General features: G+C 44.5%; 2 protein-coding genes across 2 annotated transcripts in view; one reads left to right on the forward strand and one right to left on the reverse strand.

The window, feature by feature from the left end:
- The window catches only part of T265_12072 (hypothetical protein), a gene marked incomplete at both ends in the record, with an annotated part of 41,683 nt that overhangs the window by 13,338 nt on the left and 14,886 nt on the right, over positions 1-13,459 (forward strand). Inside the window, 5 exons of the mRNA XM_009179013.1 lie at positions 62-333; positions 2,051-2,160; positions 6,495-6,714; positions 9,153-9,238; positions 11,424-11,505. Coding sequence (XP_009177277.1) covers positions 62-333; positions 2,051-2,160; positions 6,495-6,714; positions 9,153-9,238; positions 11,424-11,505 — 770 coding nt within the window. The remainder of the gene's footprint in view (positions 1-61; positions 334-2,050; positions 2,161-6,494; positions 6,715-9,152; positions 9,239-11,423; positions 11,506-13,459) is intronic.
- The window catches only part of T265_12073 (hypothetical protein), a gene marked incomplete at both ends in the record, with an annotated part of 3,417 nt that continues 3,048 nt past the window's right edge, over positions 13,091-13,459 (reverse strand). The window contains one exon of the mRNA XM_009179014.1: positions 13,091-13,350. Coding sequence (XP_009177278.1) covers positions 13,091-13,350 — 260 coding nt within the window. The remainder of the gene's footprint in view (positions 13,351-13,459) is intronic.

Raw genomic sequence — 13,459 nt, forward strand, 5'->3', positions numbered from 1 at the left:
GTGATCGATGAAATAATGAGACGAACGCTGAAGGGTCTCCAAAACTCTGGTGTTCAAATAGCCAGTGAAGAAAACCTTGTCGATCTGGAATATGCAGACGACATCGTCCTCATGTTCGCAGAGAAGGACAAGGCGCAGGTGTTTTTGGATGAACTGACCAAAGTCATCCCGTCCTTTGGTATGCACTTTGCATCCACAAAGTGTAAGGTCATGCTTGTGGACGTGCAGTCACTGAACACGCCACTTACGATCCAGGGAGAGGCACTGGATATTGTGGAGCGTTTTACGTATCTTGGAAGTTGTATTAGTTCTGACTGTAGTGTGACAGATGAGGTGAATGCACGAATCTGCAAGGCTCGGGCCGCGTCTGCTAACTTGAGACACCTATGGCGTCAGAATGTTTTATCCCTGAATCTCAAGAGACGTGTACCAAGCTACAGTACGGGCTGTTTTGTTGTATGGCTGTGAGACTTGGCCTATTCGAGCAGCGGACTTGAGACGCCTGAAATCAAGGGATGACAGGATGTCAAGTTAAGATTAATCAGGAGCTTCATATCAGAGGCCTAACGCAACTAGACCCATAGTCTTCATATATCTACCGTGACATCATATAAAACGCCAAAATCTTTCGAAATGGGAAAGGTGCGATAGCTGTTATCAAAATCTGTGATTCCGCTTAATTCGCTATTCCCGGTACGCAAACCACTTCAAACAAATTTCTCTGGAGTAGCCGGGTGCCTAGATGGTTGGCGATACTTCTTCTTTCACTTTCACTCAGTTATCACTGTGCAGTACCGCCTTACATACCTTGCGATGAAGGAGTCTTTCTGAAGCTGCTGGAAATTCATTACTGTTTGTCATTTTGGTAGTTCGGTCATTTAGCCACATGCTCAACCTTGCTTCCCCATTTCACCTAAATGACATCCCGGCGTAATGAATCTCCTCGTGTCGTCACTAGATTGTTTCCAGCAATCTGTTGGCCATGTTTAGGAGCGCGCAAAACCCCAAAAACCAAATAGTTCAAATGGGGGCTCATCTGCAAATGCGGCATTATAAATAGCATAATAATTAAAGCTACACCAACCCTGAACGGTGGAACTATGCTGGCTTGTGCACACCGCCTTTGGAACGGATCCCAAAGTGCACACCGACTCAAAGCAACGTGTTTACAGGGCAGCGAAACCACGTGTTGACTTAAATAACGTGTGCAATGACAAGGTCAAAGAATGGTTCACGTTCAGGTCAAAAACAAGAAAGGTGGTATAGGGGCAAAACCGAAATAACAAAGACGGGTAGTCGCGTTTTCCAACATAAGAATCGATTAAAGGAATAAACAGTCATGTAGTTTCTTCAACAGTCTATTCACTAGCACACTTGGTGTGTGACAGTGGCCAGAAAACGATGATACTGATGTCGGGTGGGAAACCACGCAGTTTGGAAATGGTGTTTTTTTGATATTCTACAGGCTTTTTTGGGCAGCTGTTTTCGTGTTTATATTGGTCTCCAAAACGGTTCCCGAAAGGCCTTAAATTAGTCACTTCAGGGTTATTCCCACGACCCTAACCGTAGTCGTCTTTGCTGGTCCATGCTTTGGCCCGAGACTAAAGGAGTTAGCAGCGGACCCTGACCATCTTGGGTCTCCACGGTAGCGGTGCTGTCACGGCGACGCACGGACCGACTTTTTGCCGCCATAGTTACATACATGCTTGTCTGTCTGAAGCCGGCTTTTCATTGGCGCACAGGCGATCGATGTTGACGCGACCTTGTATGTGATTGGTCCAAGCGTGCCGTTAGTAGATTAGCGTGGATTGGCGGGCAGGCGCAACGAGAGATGCGTGCGCAATCCGTGCCTGCGAGCCAGGCTGCTGACCAACCCTTGCTTATATGCTGGAAAGCGACCCAACTATGTATTATTGCTTGTGCTTATTTAGTAAACAGCTTGTGCGTTTCGATAGTAACTGATACCAAATTTGGAGAACAAAACCCGTTTTGAATGTCCCTTGTCAGCCGCTTGAAACAACTCAAAAATCGAATTTCTTCCATTTCGAAGCCCAACGCAGATGGTGCCAATGACTTGAAATCAGAAGTGGTTTCTACTACCCTCTGTGCTTCTCCTGGATCGGGGCGCGGTTCCTGCACCGGTGATGAACAGTCTGTTGGGTAGGTGTTTTGTGACCAGTATTATTGTCTGTCATTATTTTATCGAAGCCTGTGTGAAGCATTGTTTAGCCATATTTCGTTGATTTGACATATGGATTTCCTTAATAGTTTGTTGTAGGAGAAGACCAGTCACATACAGATTGCAAATCTATTTGGTATAACAATCCTTGAGCGAACTACGCCAGTATGGATTTGCCTACTCAGCGTCCAAACGAATTTGTGAGGCCTCAGCTCTGATGTTCGTCATCGTGCGCTTACTAAAGGTCTCTTAATTTTAAATTTGACGAGTCCATTGGACCGTTTTCGGCATCATGCTCGCTGATGAACCCTAGTGCTCATGACACTTCCACAGGGAATCATTTGGCGGCGAGTGTACTAGGTGAGACTATATTTAAGACCCTTAGGTAGAGATGTTATGTAGTCCTCACATATTTCATCTAGTTCGAGTGTGGCCTTTTCCAAAGTCCACCTGACTGCGCAGGCATGCTATTAGGTTGGTTCACTATACCGGGTGACACTTGCTAGGGTACGCCAAAGTCCAAAAGCAAAAAAGGTGCCTCAAGAAAAGCATAGGCTTAACATAATTTGTATAATACTGGTATTTCCCACCTCGGTGGGATTACGCCTGAGTTTTCTGTTTAACCAGTGAGCAGAAATCCAATGTCGTTAGATTTCATCTTCTATTCAATGGGAGCCTCTAATCAAGCAATACTTCGAAGTATGAGGCCTTTTATGTGCTCCCGAACGATGTTTCTTGCAAAGAGGACATAATTTGTTAGCATTGTTTCGGATGTATTTGGGTGTATGAGAAGCTTTCCACAAGCCTGCCTACAGATGAATGTCCATAAGTATATTTACTATATGTTCGTCACTATCATTACTAATAATACTGCACTTATTAATCTCACTTCGTATACCTGCTTTAGACTCATGCTTCCTAATGGTGGAATCAGTTGACGGGGGTCAATTCGATCACGTGGCCTATCCTGAATGATTTCGTTCACGAAATTCCTTAGTTGTGGTGGCAATCTTGCAGCACGATCGGTACGAATAGGTGGTCTTTGAGCGTATTACCAATGCTCCACCTTTGGTTGCTCAGCCTTATTTCGCTAGTGCTCTGAATGTTGGTTGCTGGGGTAACGAGTGATCAACATCCAGGTGCTGCTCAACTCTACCTGTTTGCATTGGCATGGCAACAATCCCATTACATTTTCAGAATTTCTGACTTCTATCCTTTGCTAAGTTAGACAGGCATACGTGACATTTTTTCTAGAGTTCAGGATTAGTGGCGTATGTCACTGGCAGCGTTCGTTTTGAATCGTTGGAGGCAATTCCGCTAACTACCTTTCAGTGCAGTACTTACTGTCGTTGCCTCGGAAGCTTTCGGGACGTGTTTGAAACTGATACAGTTGTGTAATTTGACAGTTGTGAAGCAGCCTTTGCTGAGGAACCTTGTCCTCAAACCCGTATGTCTAACTGTCACTTAAAAACATCCGTTCTCTTGTGGTGGAACTCATATTGGAACGGTTTAGCGTCACTCCGTTGTCGCGTTGAAGGTTGAAAGACGTTTGACAAGCGACAAAAATCTACAACTTGTTGTGGGTCATGTTTGGGAAACAAAGAGCCTGGATTGGATGCCGCGCATAATTTGCAAGCTCGATCAAGACGAGTAGGGGTTTGATAGAAGTCGAATTGCAGGAATCAGCATACTTGTGATCGAAATTTTTTCAAACAAAAGTGCGCAACGAAACCCTCCAGTATTCATGAGCTTTCGTGTTGATTTGGCTTGTACGCCAAACAGGGTTACTCACAGAAGGATATGTATTGCCACTTTTCGTTTCCAGCATAGCAACGTTTGCCCTGTGTTACAACAGCACCAGTTGGACTTCTAAGTTCCTCTGTGTGGCGAACGGGAACGCTCATTGGATAAGCATTTAAGGGTCTAATCTTCACGTTTAGGGAACTGTCTCGACAATGTTTGTAGTAGGGTTCACCGCGTAAAGTCTGACGCGAATAGCAGCCTATAGGCTTGCTGAAACCACCAGAATTTCTGTTGGTTTCGTTCGAAAAAAAGAACTAGTTTTGTCAAAGTGACATGTTTTTTAAGCTATCACGGATAACCACATAGGATAAGTACACTGAATTAGATCACTGCTTTCATGGAGAAGTTATTTCCGGCCTCTGTGGGTTACATGTGCGATTAGACGGAACATTAGTAGAGAGTAGGATATTGCACACCATTTTATAGGATTTTGAGCATGAAGACAGCAACTGCCATGTTAAATCTGGTGTGATAGAACGTTCCCAGTTTTTAACAACAGTATTCCTCAAGGTCCAATTACGAATTTGGTAGTCTGATATAGACGACGAATAAGGATGGGGTATGTGTGTAGCCAGTGTCGTTTCTTCAGCATAGATGGAGTTCATCTGTTAAGTGCGATCTCCATCACATGACTGTTTAATCTAAAGTCAACACTACTGATCAACCCTTGAATTTGAACTTTACTTTTGAGCTACCGAGACTTGATCAGCCGCATGGTTATTCGCATTCGTTCCCCTACCCGCAGACTATTCGTTGCTTGTTTTTTTTTCGCCCATTGGAGTACATTGGAATGCATAGGCATTTGGACAGCGGTCTTTTTTATTTAGATGATCCAACTGTCCTTGGTGGTACGCCTAGCTTGCAGCAAACTGTTGTTCCCTTTCTGCTAACATGCTCGGTTCGCGCCACAGGAAAGCACCAGTGTTATATTTGGGACTGCCTTCGGATGTTGTTAGAGCTAGTGTTAGTTTCATCGCTAACTAGATCGAGCGGATTCGGTTAGGTGATTCCATTAGCTAATTAGGTATATTTTCGCCTGCTGTCACCAGAATTTCTCGTCTGGTTTAAGTCATCCCAACAATACTGAGGTAATTCAGTATATTAGGTTGGTCGGATTCGGAGCATTGGTAGTCATTAGGTGATTGAATCGCAGTTCAGGTCAATGTCGAGCGTTTCAACTTTGTCTCTAATTGCTGTCAACCTAGGTGTGCGCGAGTGTGATATTTTTTACAGATTTGCTCTTGAACGTTGTGTGCACAATAATGAGACGATAAAAGTACAATACACTGTTGCAAGTCACATATCTCTGCATCATTTACCCTCGAGCATTATCGAAGTGACCTATGTTCTGCCTCTTTTACGGCTTAATTACTATGTGTTTGAGGTGTCCATCAACCCACCTTGTCAATAAACAGTCTTGAGCTCAGAAAACTGTGAGAGTCTTCCTGTAAGTTGTTCCTAAAGTCTGGTTAGTTATGCGGATAGCGATTGAGTTAATCGAGAAACAGCCATTTCCTCAGGAATCGTCGAAGTGGCCTTGTATCCCAGTGATAGGTGAGTGGACTGGAAAGTGCACACAGCCACACACATCGATTAACACGGTTCAGCATTCTAGACACGAAGTGTATTCGCCACCCATAAAATGGGTTTCCTCGACTATGTGAATAGAGACACTTGCTTTTCGAGGCGTCAAATCTACCCAGGCTCCTGGGAATGTCGGAAGTGGTCGTGCCAATTGAGGTAAATTTATTTGCGATTGCTTACCAAATCTTGGACATATTTGCCCTGCCCATTTGCTGCACTTTCATGGTCGATGTACGATAGTCAGGTGACCTGTTGTTAGGCGCCCCTGTAGAGCTCCGTTTCTGATTAAATTGAACTTGTGGTACGGCAATGTTCATGTGGAGTGACGGCTAAAACGTTCGCCTATGGAATACACTTTTGTTTAGTGGGAGAGTTATTTGGCCACCGTAAAGGTGTTGGTGTTGTGGAACATTACACAGATCGCAGAAAAACTGATCACCGCCTCGTGACAGTGCTACCGTCGTTGAAACTCTTCGGAAATCGCCTTGAGTGAAGTTTTGACTTGCCCTTCACCTTACTTGAATCTCATTCCAGCAGAGCACGTATTGAATCAATTAGGACCGAAGGTTCCTGCACGACCTGTAACTTTTTTGAACTTTTTTTGAACAAATGTATGCGAGCATATATTAATCGATTTACTTGGGAGATAATGTTATGTAAAATTGTGTATACATTACTGCTTGTACGGAAGACGTTTTTTTACAGACCGACTAGCTAAGTTCTCATCTCACGCTACGGAGCCAGTTGAAGTTCACAATTTTGTGTTTGGATCTCTATTCACCGCCTTTTTCTTTCCTTTTACTTTATCGAGAATTTCATTCCTGTCTCACTGCTAGCGTTCTGTGCAACTGATAATTTAGTCCGAATTATGTTGATCACCAACATACCAGCGTTGTTTGGCATTTTACTCACTCTCTTTAAATCCCAGTTCACAAGAATCTAGGGGGTCGGATCAATGGATGGATAGCGGTGTGTTCCCGTCACCAATTCTAAACATGGATTCAGAAGCAGTCAGCCTCCCAGTACTTCCAGGTGACGCACAGCCAGATGAGCCTTTTGAAGAGACGGAGTTGGGTTCCATTGAGCAACAAAAACACGTGGTGCTTCACTTGTTGTCTCAACTGAAGCTTGGTATGGACTTGACAAAAGTGAGTGTTTTCTTCCAGACAGCGCCTTATCGTCTGTTGATGTTTGCTACGGTCTTCAATTTGAATAAAAATGTGTTATGGAGCGAAATATCTCGTGTTAAACCCATTGTAATCGGGTCCCTAGTTCAATCATGGTCGGTACGAGGCCATCCTTATCATTATCCGTCCTTCACTCGTTCATTTTTATCGTGAATGACAAACGTAGTCTCATTCTCGAAGTGATAATTTGTCCATGTTTATACTGTTTTCCCCTGAGTAGGAAAACAGTTTCACGTTCAGATGTGGCTGTTTTGGTTTCAAACGCTCCTCATGAAGTGTGTTCATCTCAAGGAGGTTTTCTCTGAAGGTAGGGTACCTGAATCGTAGTTTAAATATTGCTTGTGTGTGGGAGCGGAGTTCTACATGCAGAATCGTGAAGCGTGCACCAACCGATCCTGTAACGTGTCGGCCAATCCTGGCCTATAGCCTCCTGGAGCGGTGCTTATTACTTGTACCTCCAGTTGCCGCTACATTATCGTTCTTTGAAGAGACCCCACCAGTCTCCTGAAGCTGATGTTTAATCGCAGAACCTTGAAGAGACTACTTGGTTCATTTAGTGCACCGGTCCTTCTCTTTCCAGGTGCAATGAAACAAGAGCAACTTCTGTCTGTTTCAGGTTACATGTTCCGTCCATTTTGCTATGGGATCACTACGTAGCTTGTCACGTTTGACACTGATCAGTTTAATGTCCGTTTACGTGTTTGGGTTCATATAATTGGCTGGAATAAAGTACTGGAATTTGGGAATAGGCTGTGGTTGCGCAAAAACAGATTTTGCTGTGTACCGTGGCTAGCAGCACAAAACAGCTACCTCTTTGTTCACGCTGAACTTTCCTCTAGCACTACGACCGTTCATTGATGAATTACGACCCGTACATCAAGTTAGGTAAATAAAAGACCATAACAATATTTCCCACGATGTTGCGGATCAAAGTAGGTAGGGACTATTTTTAACTAGCTAGTTCTATGTGGTGGAGTTGTCGCAAACCTCAGGAAACACTTAGACCCTTACAACTTATTCTCCTTTGCGTATTTATGGGGGTGTACTGCAGAAAGCACCCCCACCGGAAAACCAACATCTAAAGGAATGGGAGGAATACAATGAAATTTAGGGAAAAAAGCATGACACGAACGGTGGACGTTGTTTCAGTCCGCTATTTACTAATTCAAAACCATCGGGACCGATGAATAGCCGGTCTGTTTGTCCGACTAGTCAACTATTCTCACATAGAACCTGATAAGTTCCAATCGGCTGGCCTTGGATTTAATTAGATATTTATAGCGAAGAACTTCATTTACCGTGGACTTCCGTCCTTGACATATGTCACTGATTGCTACCTGATTGGGCTCAACAGGATATAAAGGGGTCTTGTGGCGCAACTCTTCGAGATCCAACGATATCATCACTAAGGGCATGAAGTAGTTTTCGTTCTAAACGTTCATGTACATCTCATAAGCTGTACTTCTAGCGGACTGGACAGTCTCTTAGTTCGTCTGAAAAATTTCCCTCAGCGGTTGAAGGCAACTGAGATACGTTTAGGTACAGTTGTGTACATGACAAAGTTTGCGATGACGCTCCCCGGGACATTCTAAATCAGGTCAGAATTACAACCGGTTGCTTGATGAACAGTTGAGAACCTTTAGGTGTGCATTCATGTTTTCCTAAGTCATTTTTTTTCATATTTTTCATTATCTTTCGGAGAGATCAACTAGGAAAGATCACTTTTAGTCAGTCCTTCTTACAACAACCAACAATCGTTACAATCCAGCCTTCTTCAACGTATGTAGTTTCCACTGGGGACAGATACGTGAAAATACCACTTGATTCGGTGACCACTAAGTTGCCAGCCACAAAGGAGTAGACTGATTTTCTCCAAGTGGTTCTTTCGTTCAGGTCTACTGGTAATTTCGAATCAAGTTTTTCTGAAGCATTCCACGGACGGCTTCTTCCGACAAGTCATCAGCCTTCTGATATTGACTGCCTCTTGAGACATATTCATGATGCATCCTTGCATTAGTGAGACTGAGGCGCGTGTGGATGTCCGCCTTCGAGCTACAGGTATTGTTAATCACAAGTTAGCTGTTTCATAGCGTTTTTTTTCTGAATCTGATTAGTCCAGCAACTCGTAGTCTGATCAAAAAATTTCCAAGACCATACATATCGCGTAAACCTGTCTGGAGTTAATACGGCATTGGATACTCCGTACCCAAATCGATCGCTCATTGCGTTAGTTGGTCACGTGAGGGACAGGTTGTCTAGTTTGTTATCCTGACAGTCTCATTTTTTGCCAGACGTACCCTCCTTATAGGTGAATAACATTGTCACTTTCCAGAGCTTTTTCGATTTATTGCTCCGTTTCATGCATGTCATTAGACATTTCGGTCATTCAATCCTCTTAGATCGTTTTACCGACTTTCATTTTGGAGAAACGCTCAATACTTGAGATGTTCGCCGATTATCTTGCTCATCCGGACCTATTTGTCAAGTAAGTTTCCAGGATTCCCCCATTTGTCTGCCAATTCCTTCGTTAAACCGAATCAGAGGTATGATGGTTGTGAATCGCATTTTGCGTTTGCTACGAATCTGATTCAGCTAGTTTTTTCTCATCGTGCAATTTCGTCTTAAACCGATAGTGTGCATTAGTGCAGTGATTCTGGTAAGCGAGCTAGAGAAGACTGTTGTCCCGACTGTTTCACAATTGTGCACTGAAGACGGATGCATAGTCGGGGTTGATTTTCAGGGATTTGAGGATGTTAATGTTGGTGGGTGCTAATGGTTGCCGCCAGATATGAACGTATAGCAAGTCCAGTAACCAGTCTAAGCTTCGAAGCTATCCATATCTTGATATCAGCGGATTACTTTTAGTAATCTAGGATTTATATTCCTCACACAGGAAAGGATAACTCATAATCAGAACCCTCTGTAAGAACAATAGACATCGAATGGGTTGGAACCCGAAAAAAATCATAAAATCAAGAGATTCCCGAACATTTAAGCAAATGTGTGACGTATGAATGAAATGAAATCGTCCAGCTGTAACACCCGTTCAGTGTTCAACTGCCATGCCAACCGAAGAAAGCACCAGGGCTGGGATACTCACAGGTTGCACAAGCCTGGACAGGAGAAGTTGAGAGGCAGGAGCCGGGTTCGAACCACGGATCTCCCGGTCAGTAAGTCCGTGCTCTAACCACTAAGCCATCTCGTCCCCCTGACGTATGAATAAAACGCCATGGAGATTGGCAGACGAACGTCAACCACAGTCTAAAAATTGGCTTGTCATAGAATTTTAGAAAACAAGCAGGACAAGAATTCCAATGGTAAGCAGTGCTAGAGAAAATAGGAAAGAACGTACATCTGTTCGCCCGCGGGGATCGAAGCTTGATTTGGGTCACTAGAGGAGTATAGGTGAGTCTGGTGACTGAATGATTGTTGGGCGAGTGTGTTTGAATATTCAGCCTAGTAGCAGCAGCAAGCCAGTAGATGTGGGCAGGGTAGCACCCTATGGTAAGAGAACGGTTGCAGATGGGCATCAGTGATACGCACAACTTTTCGCTGAATACTACTGCCCAGGAGTGAAGGAGGGCCATCCCAAACACGAACCAGAGCGGGTCTGGAACCCACACAGGGGAGGTTGCTGGGAGAGTTAGAACTAACTGCAAAAACCAAAAGGGAAACCCGGTTTTCTCGCTTTCACAAAAAGTTGTTCAAAAGGAGTCAGGTTGGACGCAATAAAAAGTGGAATGTTGACGAGAGAAAAGCTAATTTTTTTGTAGATATAATGGGAATGAAAGTACTTGTGTTCAGCGAATTTTGGGAAATGCTGGCTCCTTGAGGGTGCAATTTCAGAATTTCCCTGGAGTCAGTAGTAGGAGAATAGGAGAGAAACCAGATTGCTTTTCAATTATCGTGTAAGTATCGACTTCCAGCAAGTCATTTGAACGGCTGATGGGTCCTGCGAATGACGAACGTATCCCTCATGTTGTGAATGACTTAGAATGATGTGCACTGATACGGTCCGGCGAGATGGAGGAAGGGGATGGGAATGCTAGCCTTTGCTTGTCTATTTCTTTCGTCTAACTACACGAAGATGCGTTCAAACCACCCCGAGATAAAGGAATAGGCTGCTTTATGAAAATGGGAGGATTCCGTCATAAAGAATTTCCGTGTGGTCTTCGACGAAAGCCGTTACTAGAGGTGCAACTGTCCTATGCATAGACCTGGCTTTTTTCATACTCTCTGAATCAGAAGACGAGTAGCATCGTGAATTACGATAGGACGGTATTGTATTAGGGACGGTAAAAGTTAAGTTTGTGGACGTCAGAAAGACTGATTGATGCAGGTGAGCCAGACTGAAGTTACTCCGTGTATGAGTAAAGCCCAATCCTGTAATGACCAGATGAGAGCACAAACCCACTCAGTTTTAAGAGGATTTAGGCAGACGCTATAGTCTCAAACTCCAAATTCAGTGTGCTGGGAGCAGACTTTGTTCCGCTACGTTGCTGTCTACTGGAATTGTCTTCCTTCAATGATCGGGTCGTCTTAAGCACATTGGCTACATGTTTCACGCAGCTTGTCTTGGTTTCATTTATCTTACAAAACGTTAGAATCTTACGGTCTGGGCGTCCATTGATCACTCGGTTATTTACATCAACCACTTTCCTCCTTTGCAGCATCAATCGTGGTGAAGATCCTGAAGCGCGAATGATAGCTTTTGTACAGTGGTATCTCACAGCCTTCCATGCTGGACGAAAAGTGAGTTGTGGCTGATTTTCGTGAACGCAAACATGAACGGTCTTGGTAGTGTATATCCATTATCCCTTCATGGATGCGTGCTGTTTAGTCTACTCTGTTCTCGGGGGCGAGATGGCTCAAGTGGTTAGAGCGCGAATTTACTGACCGGAAGGTCCGTGGTTCGAACCCGACCTGTGCCTCTGGACGTACCCTACCAAGACTTTCGCGACCTGTCAGTATCCTAGCCCTCGTGGTCCCTTCGGATAGCGTTATTTACATCAACCACTTTCCTCCTTTGCAGCATCAATCGTGGTGAAGATCCTGAAGCGCGAATGATAGCTTTTGTACAGTGGTATCTCACAGCCTTCCATGCTGGACGAAAAGTGAGTTGTGGCTGATTTTCGTGAACGCAAACATGAACGGTCTTGGTAGTGTATATCCATTATCCCTTCATGGATGCGTGCTGTTTAGTCTACTCTGTTCTCGGGGGCGAGATGGCTCAAGTGGTTAGAGCGCGAATTTACTGACCGGAAGGTCCGTGGTTCGAACCCGACCTGTGCCTCTCGACTTACCCTGCCTAGACTTGGGCGACCTGTCAGTATCCTAGCCCTCGTGCTTCCTTCGGATAGCATGGTAGCTAGGCGCCGGATGGGTGTTGCAGTTGAACGATCATCTTCTCTGTTCTCATAGTTGTTCTGCTGATTCCGAAACAGCGCCTACACAACAAACAGAAGGCATTCGCCGTTTACCCACTCGACAGACTTTTCACCATGCCCCTGTCCCTTTAGTCAGCGCTGCATCCTCGCAATAAGTATTAGTGAAGCTTTGAACAAGACAGGACTCAGGTCGTCTCAACTGAAATTTTCCAGCAGATTGTGGCCATATTGTTGTCAAATTACCTCGGGCCTTTGAATGTGCCAGCACATAGTTTGAATGTCTTACTCCGAGTACGGCGCCGCTTCTTGGGAAGTAATACATCGTTTTCAGAATCGATCCCAGTGACCTGTCGCGAAAGATGGAGGCGTGTCTACCCATATCACAACCTTGATATTTTCTCACAAAGCCCGATACCATTTTGGTCCATGGTTCGAAGCCGACATTTGGCACTCGACTACCCCTGTCTAGGCTTGGGCAACCTGGCAGTATCCCAGCCCTCGTGCTTCCTCCGGGTGGCATGGCAGCTAGGCACCGGAAGGGTGCTACAGCTGAGCGATTTCTTCTGCCTTGCCCATGTAACTCAGCAGTTTTTTTTTTGGATGGTTTCGATTCACAGACAGTTGGTTTTGCCAACCGTTTCGATGTGTTTCCCACCCGAAAGGAGGTGCTTCCAAGCACGGAACATCCTGACTCTGGACCCAAAACTTCACCGTAAAAACTATCATCCGGGATGGTCTTTTCGATAAACTGTTCGTGATTGGAGGATATGGTCACGCCATGAAGGCTTGTAGAATGACGTAAACCATCCTTCCATGTGACCTTAGGAGGCAGCCAACAATCCAAGTTAACAAGGCTTGTGTCTCCTTCGTGAGTTGTGCATGCCTATTATCGCCCATTGTCTCGTAGTGGATTTCGGGACACAGTAAACATTGACAACGCACGATTTACCTCAAAGAAATGGTCGCGACAGGCCCGGTCGTTGTGGGTACAAATCGCCTTCCTGTATCGGGTCAATGTAACCCTTTCTGGCTAGAGATGCTTCGAAATGTGGCTGCAAAGTGAAAATAATGACTTTCGTGCTATCCAGACTGTTAGACTGTGTGTTTGTTTTGAGCGCCTCGTATATTTTTGTGGGGCTGACATCAAATCTACCTTCTTTACATTCAGGACTTTCTTCGAACAATTGGACATCACCGTACGATTGCACAACTGTTGATGGTGATGATGACTATGTAGGGTTATTATACGGGCATTTTCGAAAACGGACTTGATAACCAGTATTATATATATATATATATATATATATATATATATATAT

The sequence above is a fragment of the Opisthorchis viverrini genome, assembly GCF_000715545.1.
Source record: "Opisthorchis viverrini unplaced genomic scaffold opera_v5_773, whole genome shotgun sequence".
NCBI classification, from domain to species: domain Eukaryota; kingdom Metazoa; phylum Platyhelminthes; class Trematoda; order Opisthorchiida; family Opisthorchiidae; genus Opisthorchis; species Opisthorchis viverrini.